The sequence below is a fragment of the Podarcis liolepis genome (genome assembly GCF_965112155.1).
Source record: "Podarcis liolepis genome assembly, chromosome: 13".
Lineage (NCBI taxonomy): Eukaryota > Metazoa > Chordata > Lepidosauria > Squamata > Lacertidae > Podarcis > Podarcis liolepis.
In genome coordinates this window covers 41,337,900-41,351,707 of record NC_139573.1, presented here as the reverse complement: position 1 = coordinate 41,351,707, position 13,808 = coordinate 41,337,900, and the positions used below count along the sequence as shown (strand labels likewise).

At 46.8% G+C, this 13,808-nt stretch overlaps 1 protein-coding gene across 1 annotated transcript in view; it reads left to right on the top strand.

The window, feature by feature from the left end:
- The first annotated feature begins 3,984 nt into the window (after positions 1 to 3,984).
- The window catches only part of ACBD4 (acyl-CoA binding domain containing 4), a 27,968-nt gene continuing 18,144 nt past the window's right edge, over positions 3,985 to 13,808 (top strand). The window contains exons 1-5 of the mRNA XM_083470229.1: positions 3,985 to 4,111; positions 7,549 to 7,689; positions 9,756 to 9,876; positions 12,111 to 12,195; positions 13,199 to 13,319. Of these exons, the coding sequence (XP_083326355.1) occupies positions 7,608 to 7,689; positions 9,756 to 9,876; positions 12,111 to 12,195; positions 13,199 to 13,319 (409 nt within the window). The 5' untranslated portion in view covers positions 3,985 to 4,111; positions 7,549 to 7,607. The remainder of the gene's footprint in view (positions 4,112 to 7,548; positions 7,690 to 9,755; positions 9,877 to 12,110; positions 12,196 to 13,198; positions 13,320 to 13,808) is intronic.

The window sequence follows — 13,808 nt, the reverse complement described above, 5'->3', positions numbered from 1 at the left end:
GGGAACTCTGGGCTGTTGTGGTTACAATGTTGACAGCCGGCTGCCTATAAATACAGGCCGGCTGAGCTGTTCGCAGTCAGTTCTATTCCAGCTTACCATAATAAAGAGCTACTTGAAGAAATCGCTGTGCCGGCTGCTATGTCAACCCACGACTTAACAGCCCACAAGATGCCTTTCCCTTAAAACCAAAGGATCCATTGTGGGCCCCTGCAGCATGAAAAGGGGCTAAGTCCCCAGAGCTGCGTTTCTGAGAGGCAGGGACCTGGCAAGCTATCTACAGCTGTCGACAAGTCAAGCCAGGGAGCCAAGCCACATGCATCAGTGATGGGTGATGCTAATACAGTGGTACCTCGGGTTAAGTACTTAATTCATTCCAGAGGTCCGTTCTTAACCTGAAGCACCACTTTAGCTAATGGGGCCTCCTGCTGCCGCCACGCCGCTGGAGCACGATTTCTGTTAGAATCATAGAATCATAGAATCATAGAGTTGGAAGAGACCACAAGGGCCATCGAGTCCAACCCCCTGCCAAGCAGGAAACACCATCAGAGCACTCCTGACATATGGTTGTCAAGCCTCTGCTTAAAGACCTCCAAAGTAGGAGACTCCACCACACTCCTTGGCAGCAAATTCCACTGTCGAACAGCTCTTACTGTAAGGAAGTTCTTCCTAATGTTTAGGTGGAATCTTCTTTCTTGTAGTTTGGATCCATTGCTCCGTGTCCGCTTCTCTGGAGCAGCAGAAAACAACCTTTCTCCCTCCTCTATGTGACATCCTTTTATATATTTGAACATGGCTATCATATCACCCCTTAACCTCCTCTTCTCCAGGCTAAACATGCCCAGCTCCCTTAGCCGTTCCTCATAAGGCATCGTTTCCAGGCCTTTGACCATTTTGGTTGCCCTCCTCTGGACACGTTCCAGTTTGTCAGTGTCCTTCTTGAATTGTGGTGCCCAGAACTGGACACAGTACTCCAGGTGAGGTCTGACCAGAGCGGAATACAGTGGCACTATTACTTCCCTTGATCTAGATGCTATACTCCTATTGATAATAGGAGTATAGCAGGATGTTCTCATCCTGAAGCAAAGTTCTTAACCTTAAGCACTATTTCTGGGTTAGCAGAGTCTGTAACCTGAAGCGTATGTAACCCGAGGTACCACTGTAATGATAATGATGGTGATAATATAGTGGCACCTCAGGTTACAGACGCTTCAGGTTAAGAACGGACCTCCAGAATGAATTATGTTCTTAATCTGAGGTACCACTGTAGTAGTAGTAGTAGTAGTAGTAGTAGTAATAATTCTATGCCACTCCTCTCCTTTGGGCATTGTGCTCCTCCTACCTTCACAGTTCCTATTCATGATCAGCGATGGGCAAGTATCTTGCCAAGTCTCTCACCATCATCTGACAGGCATCCCTCTTGCAGGACCATATAAGGCTTGCTTGCAAAGCAGCTCTTTGTGACATCAGCTGGCACACAGGGGCCAGGCAGATGGGTTGCCAGGCAGCTGAATTAATACAAATAAAATCAGGGGGGGGGGTCAAAGTGTGCTGGGATGAGGCCACCGTGGGTCTGGCCAGAGTGTGCTGCTGCGGTGTGTGGTTGTGCCTCCCATTGTTCCGCATCTTGCTCCCCCACCCGTTCCTTTAGCTGCTTGATAGACACATAGCATGGCAGAGTTGGAAGGGATCCCAAGGGTCATCTAGTCCAACCCCTGGCAATGCCAGGATCCTACCCACAGCCAGCCCTGGCTGGGCTTCAAACTCCGACCTTCTTCTTTCCAGCCAGATACACTGACCCCTTGCAATTCTGCCAATACTTTTTATTGCTTTTTTGTAACAACAACAAATAAAACAAATACTCTTACATTCAAAAATTTATACGTCTTCTTATTTACCCTGCGCCTTATTGCACCCAGACTTCCTTCCATCCCTTCAACGGTTTTCATGTCTCAAGTCTTTTCTTGCAGTTTCTTATTTACACTCCATCCACATCACAAGATTTACATTAATCCTGCTACAGTTTTTAAATTCTTACAATTACTCCGTATATATTCAACAAAATTACTCCAATCCTTTTCGAACTTTGCATCTTTTTGATTCCGAATCTTATAAGTCAATTTCGCCAATTCTATGTACAGTGGTGCCCCACAAGATAAAATTAATCCGTTCCGCGAGTCTCTTCGTCTTGCGGTTTTTTCGTCTTGCGAAGCACGGCTATTAGCGGCTTAGCGGCTATTAGCGGCTTAGCAGCTATTAACGGCTTAGCGGCTATTAACAGCTTAGCGGCTTTAAGAAAAAGGAAACAAACTCGCAAGACGTTTCGGCTTGCAAAGCAAGCCCATAGCGAAATTCGTCTTGCAGAATGACTCAAAAAACAGAAAACTCTTTCGTCTTGCGCGTTTTTCGTCTTGCGAGGCATTCGTCTTGCGAGGTACCACTGTATTCAAACATTTTTGTCTGCCACTCCATTAAAGTTGGGATTGCAATTCTGCATGGGGTGGAGAAAGGGGAGAGAGAAAGGTTTTGCTCTCTCTCTCTCAGGACATGGATATGAGAGCCACACCATGCAGCCCTGTCCATATCTCAAGGGCCGTCACCAGGAGGAGGGAAGAAGCTTGTTTTCTCCTGCTCCAGAGGCCCTCAGGACCTGAAGCCGTGGCTTCAAGTTACAGGAAAGGAGATTCCAACTCAACTTCAGGAAGAACTTTCTGACAGGAAGAACTGCTTGAGAATGGGAAGGAATCCCTCAGAAGGCGGTAGATTCTCGTTTCTGGGAGGTTTTTGAGCAGAGGTTGGGTGGCCATCTGCCATGGATGCTTTAGCTGAGATTCCTGCATTGCAGAAATTTCTCCACTGTGGAAGGACCTGTGTTTATGGAAGAATAATCTTACTCGGCTATGAGTGATCACCAAAGAAGAAGAAGATTTTATTCAAGTCGGCACCCCTGCAATGGGGTAAATTGGAATTTGGACTGAAGCCGAAGGCTATCGGTCTGCATCTTCCTGGCATAATTTAAATCCCTCTGGTCTCTGAATTTAACCTCTGGAGCAAATAAACACAGTATGAATTTGTTGTTTAGTCGTTTAGTCGTGTCCGACTCTTCGTGACCCCATGGACCAGAGCACGCCAGGCACTTCTGTCTCCCACTGTCTCCAGCAGTTTGGTCAAACTCACACTGGTAGCTTCGAGCACACTATCCAACCATCTTGTCCTCTGTCGTCCCCTTCTCCTTGTGCCCTCCATTTTTCCCAACATCAGGGTCTTTTCCAGGGAGTCTTCTCTTCTCATGAAGTATTGGAACCTCAGCTTCACGATCTGTCCTTCCAGTGAACACTCAGGGCTGATTTCCTTAAGAATGGATAGGTTTGATCTTCTTGCAGTCCATGGGACTCTCAAGAGTCTCTTCCAGCACCATAATTCAAAAGCATCCATTCTTCGGCGATCAGCCTTCTTTTATGGTCCAGCTCTCACTTCCATACATCACTACTGGAAAAATCATAGCTTTAACTATACGGACCTTTGTTGGCAAGGTGATGTCTCTGCTTTTTAAGATGCTGTCTAGCACCCTCGCAATGGGGTAAATTGGAATTTGGACTGTAGCCTAAGGCTATCGGTCTGCATCTTCCTGGCACAATTTAAATCCCTCTGGTCTCAGAATTTAACCTCTGGAGCAAATAAATACGTACAGTATGAATAACTGCACCGATAAAGGAATCAGCTTGCTATCTTCGCTTCCACCCGACGATGGCGATATTAGACAATGAATAGCATCCCATGAATATTTGCTAGCCAAGGCCGTTTCCTTTCTCCTGCGGGCGGCGCTGGCGTGCAAACAGGAGAGGCTTTTCTACATCACAGCAAAAACACGAGCACGGTATTTCTCAAGCTGCAAGGCGGGGGGGGGGTCGGGTGGATGGGCTGCTGCCTATTGGCCGAGGCGCAAAGCGTGGAACGCGATGCAGCGCGGTGGTTGGCTGAGACGCGCTTCACCCTGAACCGGGCAGCCGTGGGCTGGCTTTAGGAGGTCAAAAGTAACAAGCAGCCAAAAAACACAAGCCAGGCGCCGGGAAAGCGCAGTGCCCGGGCAAAGAGCGAAGTTGAGCGGAGCAAGGTGAGTCTGGAAGCGGACTCTTGTGCAAAGGGCGTGGGATCACGGGTACTGGGGGGGGGGCACTGGAGGCAAATGGTCGGATAGGCCTGGGATAGCTCAGTCGGTGGAGCATGAGACAGTTAATCTCAGGGTCGTGGGTTCGAGTTCTGCGGAGAGGCAGAAGATACCCGCATTAGGGGGTTGGACTAGATGAGCCTCAGGGTCTTTTCCAACTCTGCAGTTTGATGGTTCTGTGATTCCCCAAAGGGGCAGAAGGTAGCTGGTTTGGGTTTGTGATCAAAAGTAGGAAGTGGGCAGTCGGGAGACAGGGCAGGGAAAGGTAAGGGGCAGCCACGTTATCGTACAAGAGGTGGAAGGAGGAGGTGTCAGAAGGCAAAAGCAGAGCGGCACCAGGGAACAAGGGGCTGTGGGCAAGGTGGTGGTGGACTGCGATTGGCACTGGGGTGAGTGGGCTCCAAGCCACAAGGGCAAGCGAAAGGATTGCAGTGTGGGAGCAATTTGTCGTCCGGCTGGCAGAAGATGGGTTGCACGGGGAGAATGACAGAATTGTAGGGTTGGAAAGGGACCCAACCCCAAGCAACAAAGGAGTCTTTTGCCCAGGGTGGGGCTCAAACCCACCACCCTGAGATTAAGAGCCCTGTGCTCTACTGACTGAGCTATGCAGGAGAGATTAATGCTTCCTGCATTGTGGCAGCAAAAAGCAGGACATATGAGGGCCACACTTGTGGCGGGTCTCAGCCTTAGCCTGTGTACGCATCATATATATTTAAAGCATGTTTCCTCCTCCCCAAGGATCCTGACAAGTGTAGTTTGTTGAGTGTGCTGGGAGTTGTATATCTGTGACGAGTAAACTACAGTTTCCTTGCTTGGGGAGGGGGCAGGATGTGTTTTGAATATGCTTTACATGTACAGTGGTACCTCGGGTTACATATGCTTCAAGTTATAGACGCTTCAGGTTACAGACTCCGCTAACCCAGAAATAGTACCTCAGGTTAAGAACTTTGCTTCGGGATAAGAACAGAAATTGGGCTCCGGCGGCGCGGCGGCAGCGGGAGGCCCCATTAGCTAAAGTGGTGCTTCAGGTTAAGAACAGTTTCAGGTTAAGAACGGACCTCTGGAACGAATTAAGTACTTAACCCGAGGTACCACTGTATAGTGTGTTCAGCTCAAAGGACTCAGTTGCTTAGAGCAGGGGTAGGCAACCTAAGGCCTGGGGGCTGGATCCGGCCCAGTCGCCTTCTAAATCCAGCCTACGGACTGTCTGGGAATCAGCTTGTTTTTACATGAAAAGAATTTGTCCTTTTATTTAAAATGGGTTATCTCTGGGTTATCTGTGTGGTCTGTCCGGTGTTTTTACATGAGGAGAATGCGTGCTTTTATTTAAAATGCATCTCTGGGTTATCTGTGGGGCATAGGAGTTTGTTCATATTTTTTTTTCCAAAATATAGTCCGGCCCACCACATGGTCTGAGGGACGGCTGAAAAAGGCTGCTGACCCCTGGCTTAGAGCATGGTGCTGATAACACTGAGGCTGCAAGTTCGATCCCCGTATGGGACAGCTGCATATTCCTGCCTTGCAGGGGGCTGGACTTAGATGATCTTTCCAACTCTACAATTCTATGGTTCTATGATTCAGTGAATTGGTCAAGGTAGGAAAGCAAGGTGCTCATTAAACACTGAGGTAGATTGATGGAAATCATGGACATTGGACCAGAAGAATGGGAGTTTCTTATCAGAAGAAGGCAGCAAAGTGTATTAGATACAGAGCGCCAGAGTGCTGTTTGCATGGGTAAGGCAAGCATGCGGCATCAGCGTGGCATTGGCAACAGAAACCAGGTTTTCGGGATGTGATGTGTAGTTTGAAAAGTGCCAGTAAGGTAAGGAGGTGTAGCAGTTGCACGAGAGAGCTATACTCCAGGCAGCAGGCTGCCCAGAAGTGGGCCAATGCCACATTGAAGAGAAGACACTACATGGTCCAGTCAAACCTCAGTTGTCAAACATAATCCTGTTTGGCTTCCGAAATTTTCGACAACCAAGGCGCAGCTTCGGATTGGTTGCAAGAACTTCCTGCACACAAGCCAGACGTTCAGCTTCCAAAAAACGTTTGAAAACCAGAGCATTTACGTCCAGGTTTTCAGCATTCAGGAGCCGAAACGTTCCAAAACGGAGGTGTTCGGTAGTCGAGGTTTGAATGTATGAGGTAAAAAAAGTTAAAGGACGCCTGGACAGTTAAGTCCAGTCAAAGGCGACTATGGGGTTGCAGCACTCATCTCACTTTCAGGCCGAGGGAGCCGGCGTTTGTCAGCAGACAGCTTTGCGGGTAATGTGGCCAGCATGACTAAACCGCTTTTGGTGCACACGGAAACGCTATTTACCTTCCCGCTGCAGCGGTACCTATTTATCTACTTGCACTGGCGTGCTTTCGAACTGCTAGGTTGGCAGGAGCTGGGACAGAGCAACGGGAGCTCACTCTGTTGTGGGGATTCGAACTGACGACCTTCTGATCGGCAAGGCCAAAAGGCTCGGTGGTTTAGACCACAGCGCCACCCGGTCCCCTATATAATACCAAAGGGTATTAGCCCTTTGGAGTCTCCCCTTCTGGGATGCCCCTGGGGAACAAGGACCACTTGCACATGAGAGAGGCAGAGGGATGGCAGAAGTATCTTGACTGAGAGACAGGAAAGTGAAATTCTCCCAGGGTTCTCCAAACTGGAAGAGCAAAGGAAAACTCCCAGTGAGAGCTGGGAGAGTCTGTAATTCTCTGTGGAGGCGGGGATTAAGAAGATTGTACTTGGGCACTGTTTTTGTACTTTAGATAGGGACTGGCAGGGGAGTTGGTAGGCTTTGAAAGAACTACAGTGGTACCTCAGGTTAAGAACTTAATTCATTCCGGTGGTCCGTTCTTAACCTGAAACTGTTCTTAGCCTGTGATACCACTTTAGCTAATGGGGCCTCCCACTGCCGCTGTGCTGCCGCCGCACGATTTCTGTTCTTATCCTGAGGTAAAGTTCTTAACCCGAGGTACTATTTCTGGGCTAGCGGAGTCTGTAACCTGAAGTGCATGTAACCTGAAGCGTCTGTAACCTGAGGTACCACTGTATTTGGATTTCATCCAGAATGTTTAGGATATATATTTATATATCTATAGATATATCTATAGATATAGATATATACACCCACACAAGATTGCAAAGCTGAAAGCTCCAGATAAAATCAGGCTCGTGTCACAGCACCACAGAAAAAAAAAGTTGCTGTGTGCCAGCCTGTCAAAAGGTGCAGACATCGGGCGTCATCCTGGCTCCCCGGTATCTTCACTTGGTTGCAAGTGGCGGATTGCCAGGTGCCAACCTGGCGAATTTCAAATGCTGGTTTCATCACCCTTGCGCTGTCCCTGTGAGAACCTGCAGCAAACGAATCTCTTTACCTTTCTCCCTCCAGAGCCCTCGGTTTTCCTCAGCACCTCTGCTTTTCTTCCTAGATTGGCAGCGGCGGCGGCAATGGGGATGAAGGAAGAAGAACCCGATTACCAGAAGCAGTTTGACGCTGCTGTCCGTGTCATTCAAGGCTTGCCCAAAAATGGTGAGAGCCCATTTGGGGATGCTCTGTGATTACTTGCTGTACCTGCTCCACAGACCTCTGACATCAAGTTCTCCAAGCTTGTCTGTCCAGCCATAAGGAGACAACAACAACAACAACAACAACAACAACAACAACAACAACAACAACAACTTTTGAAAACCCCCAAAAGAAGCTGGGATTCTCAAGAGCTGGAACTTAGATTCTTAGTTTGAAGCTTGCATAGTTCCCTTACTGCTATGTTATACTCCCTGATTCCCTATCCTCACCAAGATGGGTTATATTCCAATTTACTGTGTTTGAAATGTTAATTACAGATGGGTAGCCGTGTTGGTCTGCCATAGTCCAAATAAAAAAAAAATCCTTCCTGTAGCACCTTCCTGATACACCTTACTGTGTATCTGAAGAAGTGTGCATGCACACGAAAGCTTATACCAAGAACTAACTTAGTTGGTCTTTAAGGTGCTACAGGAAGGATTTTTTTTTTATTTGAAATGTTAATGTTCTGGAAGCCGCCCAGAGTGGCTGGGGGAACCCAGTTATATGAGTGGCATATAAATTGTTTTTGTTGTTCAGCATATAAATTGTTGTTGTTGTCAGATGGGTGGCATATAAATTGTTGCTGTTGTTTGGCGGCATATAAATTATTATTATTATTATTATTATTATTATTATTATTATTATTATTTGGCATATAAATAAATTACTACTACTTACTACCACTGCTGCATGCTGCTTACATGCCAGAACAGCTTCTAAGCAATTTACAAGTATAAAATCAATTATAGAATCCATACACACAAACTATAACCATTCCGTCAAAATGTTTTTGAAAGCCGTATTTAAAATGTACACTACTACCAAGCCCATTAGAAACATAATTAATTGAGCAATTAAAACAGATCAGGAAGTTCAAGCTCAGTCTTTTAATTAATAAATAATAAATAATAATACAGCCCGCTCTGCCCCGACTCCATTCCTTTTCATGACATTTTGGGGCTACTATCGGGTTTGGCGCTGTGCACGATGATGCGTCATTCGGACGCGCCTAAATCGGGAGTTGCATGTACTGAATTTGAACTTCCTGATCAATCTGTTTTAAATTAATTTAATTGTTTTGACTGTTTTGGTTTTTAACGGGCATGATTGATTGTGTGTTTTAAATGTGGGGTTTTGAATGTTTTGATGGGACTGTTTTAGTGAGCAGAGATTTTATAATTATAAAATTATAGTTGTAAGTGTAGGCCACTTAGAAGCTATTCTGGCATGTAAGCGTCTTATAAAGAAGAATGTTGTGAGTTTTATTTTAGGGGAGGGGGTTAGGTTCATCTTCTAATTCCTGGATCCAGCACAGGTTCAATTACTAGAATCGGTAGGTGAGGCTGGGCAATGGGTCATTAAGAAAAACAAAGAGAGTGGCTCTGTGCCAGAAGACAAATGGGTGGGTCTCTCTCCCCCTCCCCCCCAAAAAAACCCTGTCTGTTAGTTAGAAAGACAATAGCCAGAGTTTAGGTCTGTGTGAGAGAGAGCTAGGTAGAAGCAGGCTGCAGGCAGAAGCCATAGAGCAGTAATGCCCAAACTTGGCCCTCCAGCTGTTTTTGGACTACAACTCCCATCATCCCTAGCTAACAGGACCAGTGGTCAGGAATGATGGGAAATGTAGTCCCAAAACAGCTGGAGGGCCAGGTTTGGCCATCACTGCCATAGAGGGAGAGACGTTGTTGTTATTGAATTTATATACCGCCCTATACCCAGCGGTCTCAGGGCAGTTCACAGGCTAAAATCAAGATATAAACCCACAAAATACATAATAAAAATACAAACAACAACCCAATAGCTCCCCCCCCCCCCAAAAAAACACATTTTAAAAGGGCATAGGCTGTAAATTGGATCAGCCAAAGGCCTGGTTAAAAAGGAATGTTTTTGCCTGGTGCCTAAAGGTGTATAATGAAGGCACCAGGCAAACTTCCCTGGGGAGAGCATTGCACAGATGGGGAGCCACTGCAGAGAAGGCCCCGTTCTTGTGTTGCCACCTTCCGGATGATTCTGACCTTACCCGCTTTTCTCAGGTTCCTACAGACCATCCTACGAAGAAATGCTACGCTTCTACAGCTACTACAAGCAAGCCACGGTGGGTCGGTGCCAGATCCCCAGGCCAGGATTTTGGGATCCTATTGGCAGATATAAATGGTAAGAAGGGCCGGGACCAACATCTCCTTTCAGAACTTAGTGAGGCACTGACTTTGTTTGAACTTAGCCCCTGATCCTGTTCTCAACAAATGGACCCAGCCTTGCAACGCTGGTACAAAGTACTGCTGCTTATCTGATGGGCATGGGGATAAGCTAGTATTGCTCCAATTGCACGGGCAACTGTTGCAATTGTGGGCTTAATTTTAGATGCTGGCTTTGATCCATAAAGGCTTACGTCTCCCTGTATTTGGCCTGTGTCAAGTTGCAGTCGGGTGATCAAGTACGGCCTTTGAAAGAAAAACAAAACAAAAACGCCCTTATTGCAAGAGATTAAAACTGTAAGAATGAGAAGCAGGGCTTTTATTGCAGTGGCCCCCTACTTTCAGAATGCCCTGCCTTTTGTTCTGAGCAGGAGCTAATACCGAGCCGTTTCCCTTAAGAACTGCAAGCAATCATTTGATTTGGTGGCCTCTTGTTCTTACAATGGCCACCTGCCAGTTGTTATTTATGAATAAAATAACCATGCCGTTTTTAAATACAGTGGTACCTCAGGTTAAGTACTCAATTCGTTCCGGAGGTCCGTTCTTAACCTGAAACTGTTCTTAACCTGAAGCACCACTTTAACTAATGGGGCCTCCTGCTGCCACCGCGCTGCCGGAGCCCGATTTCTGTTCTTATCCTGAAGCAAAGTTCTTAACCTGAAGCACTATTTCTGGGTTAGCGGAGTGTGTAACCTGAAGCGTATGTAACCCGAGGTACCACTGTAGTGCAAATCATAGAATGGCATTGAATTTTACTCAGTATTGATCAAGAGTAGATTCCAATGTATAGTTAGCAGAGTCAAAACTTAAAACACGTCGCAGGATTCCCAAAAAATAGACCAAAGGCGATTGTATTTCATCCAGCAGAGCTTTACTGCAACTGAAGGCAAATGAGCAGAATGGTCACAAATCCAGTACATTCAGGATTGGCACTGTCCATAGGAAATCCAGTTGCAACAGATTTAACTTAAACTTACAATAACTTATAATAAGTCTAAACCTTAACACTAAGCATACAATCATACCTCGGCTTGCGAACTCTGCAAGTTGCATGTTTTTGGGTTACGGACTCGCCGAACCCAGAAGTACTGAAATGGGTTACTTCCGGGTTTTGGCGCATGTGCAGAAGCACTAAATCACGCTTTGCGCAGGCGCAGAAGTGCCGAATTGCATCACGCGCGTGCGCAGACGTGGCGCTGCGGGTTGCGAACGTGCCTCCCGCACAGATCACGTTCGCAACCCGAGGTTTCACTGTACTATGTACAGAATACCACACCAGAAGGAAAAGACATAGAAAGAGAAAGTGAAACTCAGTCTCCTTCTGGCCTTACTTTTATAGTCAGCATGACCTTCACAGAAAGAGATAAGAGAACCAGTTTAAATCAGCTGTACTCAGCTTCTCTGAAGGGATAACCCAAACATCATGAACCTTCTTGCTTCTTTAACACAGAGAAGCTTCCAGAATCCTCTTGAATTTATTAGAATAGGGAAGATCTCTACACATCAGATCAATACTTTCTGCACTAAGAAATGCAAACTGACATAGAATTCTTAGAATCATAGAGGTAGAAGGCACCCTGGGCATCTAGTCCAACCCCCTCCAATTCAGGAATCTTTCACCCAACATGGGGCTTTGAACCCACAACCCTGAGATTAAGAGCCTCATGCTCTACCAACTGAGCTATCATGCCGTGTGTGTGTGTGTGTGTGTGTGTGTGTGTGTGCGCTGTTTGGGACATACAGTGGTACTTCGGGTTACATACGCTTCAGGTTACAGACGCTTCAGGTTACAGACTCCGCTAACCCAGAAATAGTACCTCGGGTTAAGTACTTTGCTTCAGGGTGAGAACAGAAATCGTGCTCCGGCGGTGTGGCGGCAGCGGGAGGCCCCATTAGCTAAAGTGGTACCTCAGGTTAAGAACAGTTTCAGGTTAAGAACGGATCTCCAGAACGAATTAAGTTCTTAACCTGAGGTACCACTGTATGGGAAAGTGAATGTTTAAAATTAATCAAAACGAGAAGTAAAAATACTCGTGAGTTATGCATAGACTTTGTCAACAATCGCAAGAATAATAGAGGGCTGCTAATTCAGAGGACCTGACTTTCAGGCCGGTGTGAACTCTTGGCATCTTTCTTTCCCAAAATTAAGCACCTGTCCCCCCAGGTAAGAAGTTATGTTTGGCTTTTTGGCAGGGATGCATGGAACAGATTGGGGAAGATGACCAAAATGGAAGCCATGGCAGCTTATATTGCCGAGATGAAGAAGGCTGCTCAGAAGGTAGGAAATGGGGAACACCCTCCTCATTCAGGCCTGGTCTGCCTGGTGGGTCGCCATGGAAACTCCTTACAATGAGATATGAGTAGGCTGAAGCTCAACCCTAACAGCGATTCAACGGCAGAAATGGCAAGGAAGGCACCTCAGGGTTTGGGCTTGAACAAATCACTGTGGGTAGGGGATTTCGGAGAGCCTTTGGCTCTGAAATGAAGGAGTTCAGCATGAAGGAACCCAGCGGGTTTTGTGCCGTTTTAAAACGTGTCAGATGTTTGTGAGATTCAACGTGTCAGATGTTTGTGAGATTCAAACTGAAAGTACAGTGGTGCCCCGCAAGACGAATGCCTCGCAAGACGGAAAACCCGCTAGACGAAAGGGTTTTCCGTTTTGGAGGTGCTTCGCAAAACAAATTTCCTATGGGCTTGCTTCGCAAGACGACAATGCCTTGCGAGTTCCTGCGGGGTTTTTTCCCTTTCCCCCCCTTTTTTCTAAGCCGCTTATCAGCTGATCCGATCAGCAGATAAGCCGCTAAAAGCCGCTAATAGCGCTAATAGTGCTAATCTGCTAATCCGTCAATGGGCTTGCTTCGCAAGACGAAAAAACCGCTAGACGAAGAGAATCACAGAACGGATTATTTTCGTCTTGCGAGGCACCACTGTACAGCTGAGATCCCTGAGAGATGCTTTAAAATGCACAAACCCACCAGGCCTGATGTTTAGACTTCCTGATAAGACATCGGCTGAGTTCTGCTTTGAATCCTCTAAATGCAGCAGCGTACTCCACTGGCAATTTGTAAAATAAATCCAAGTGAGAAGGGGTCAGATTTACACTTCTGCAAGATAATTTGCTTGAGAGTCTCTTGTGTGGGACTCTCGGTGGTCCACGATCCGGGGGGAAAGTTAGGTCCAGACTTCAACATTGCTGCAGCATCAGGTTCAAACAGACTGGTCGCTGGATCCCAGGGAATGTTCTTGTACCACCCGGGATCCTCTCTAGGACTTTTTGGCAGGTCATCAACACCGTGCCGTTGGATGAGTCGTCGGAGGACATGTTTGTATACTTCGAACCCCTCTACGAAGTGATACACGATATGCCCAGGCCCCCTGACTCCTTCTTCAAGAGGAAAACAGGTACGTCCATTAGTGGTGACAGAGGGGTATGTGGGTTCTCCAGCTATTATGATGTGTGCTTCAAGACCACAGTTTTTAAAATAAAAATGTAGAAGTCACCTCCCTAGCTCCTCTTGGACACAGCCTCTGCGAGCTTTGCAGGTGCTTCCATCTAATCTGGCCTCCGTAAAGTGTGTCTTTTCTGTAGAGAGCTTGTTCAGCGTGTTTGAGAGTGGAGCCTCGCAGAGAGGGAGTCTTGGCTGGATGACCTGCTTTCCCTAGCCATACAACTGTAGGAAAAAGGATCCCTAATCTCAGCTAATCCTTGTCCCTCCCTGAAATTTCTCAAGTACAAATTTGCATTCATCAGCTGGGAGAGAAACACTCCAACCTGCTTGGACCTGCTTAGGGTTTGGGCAGTAGAGACAACCCCCACCCCCAACTTTGCTGCAGGATTTTTCTCGGCAGGGAGAGGGAAAAAAGATGACTTGCGATTCATGGGTTTCCTTC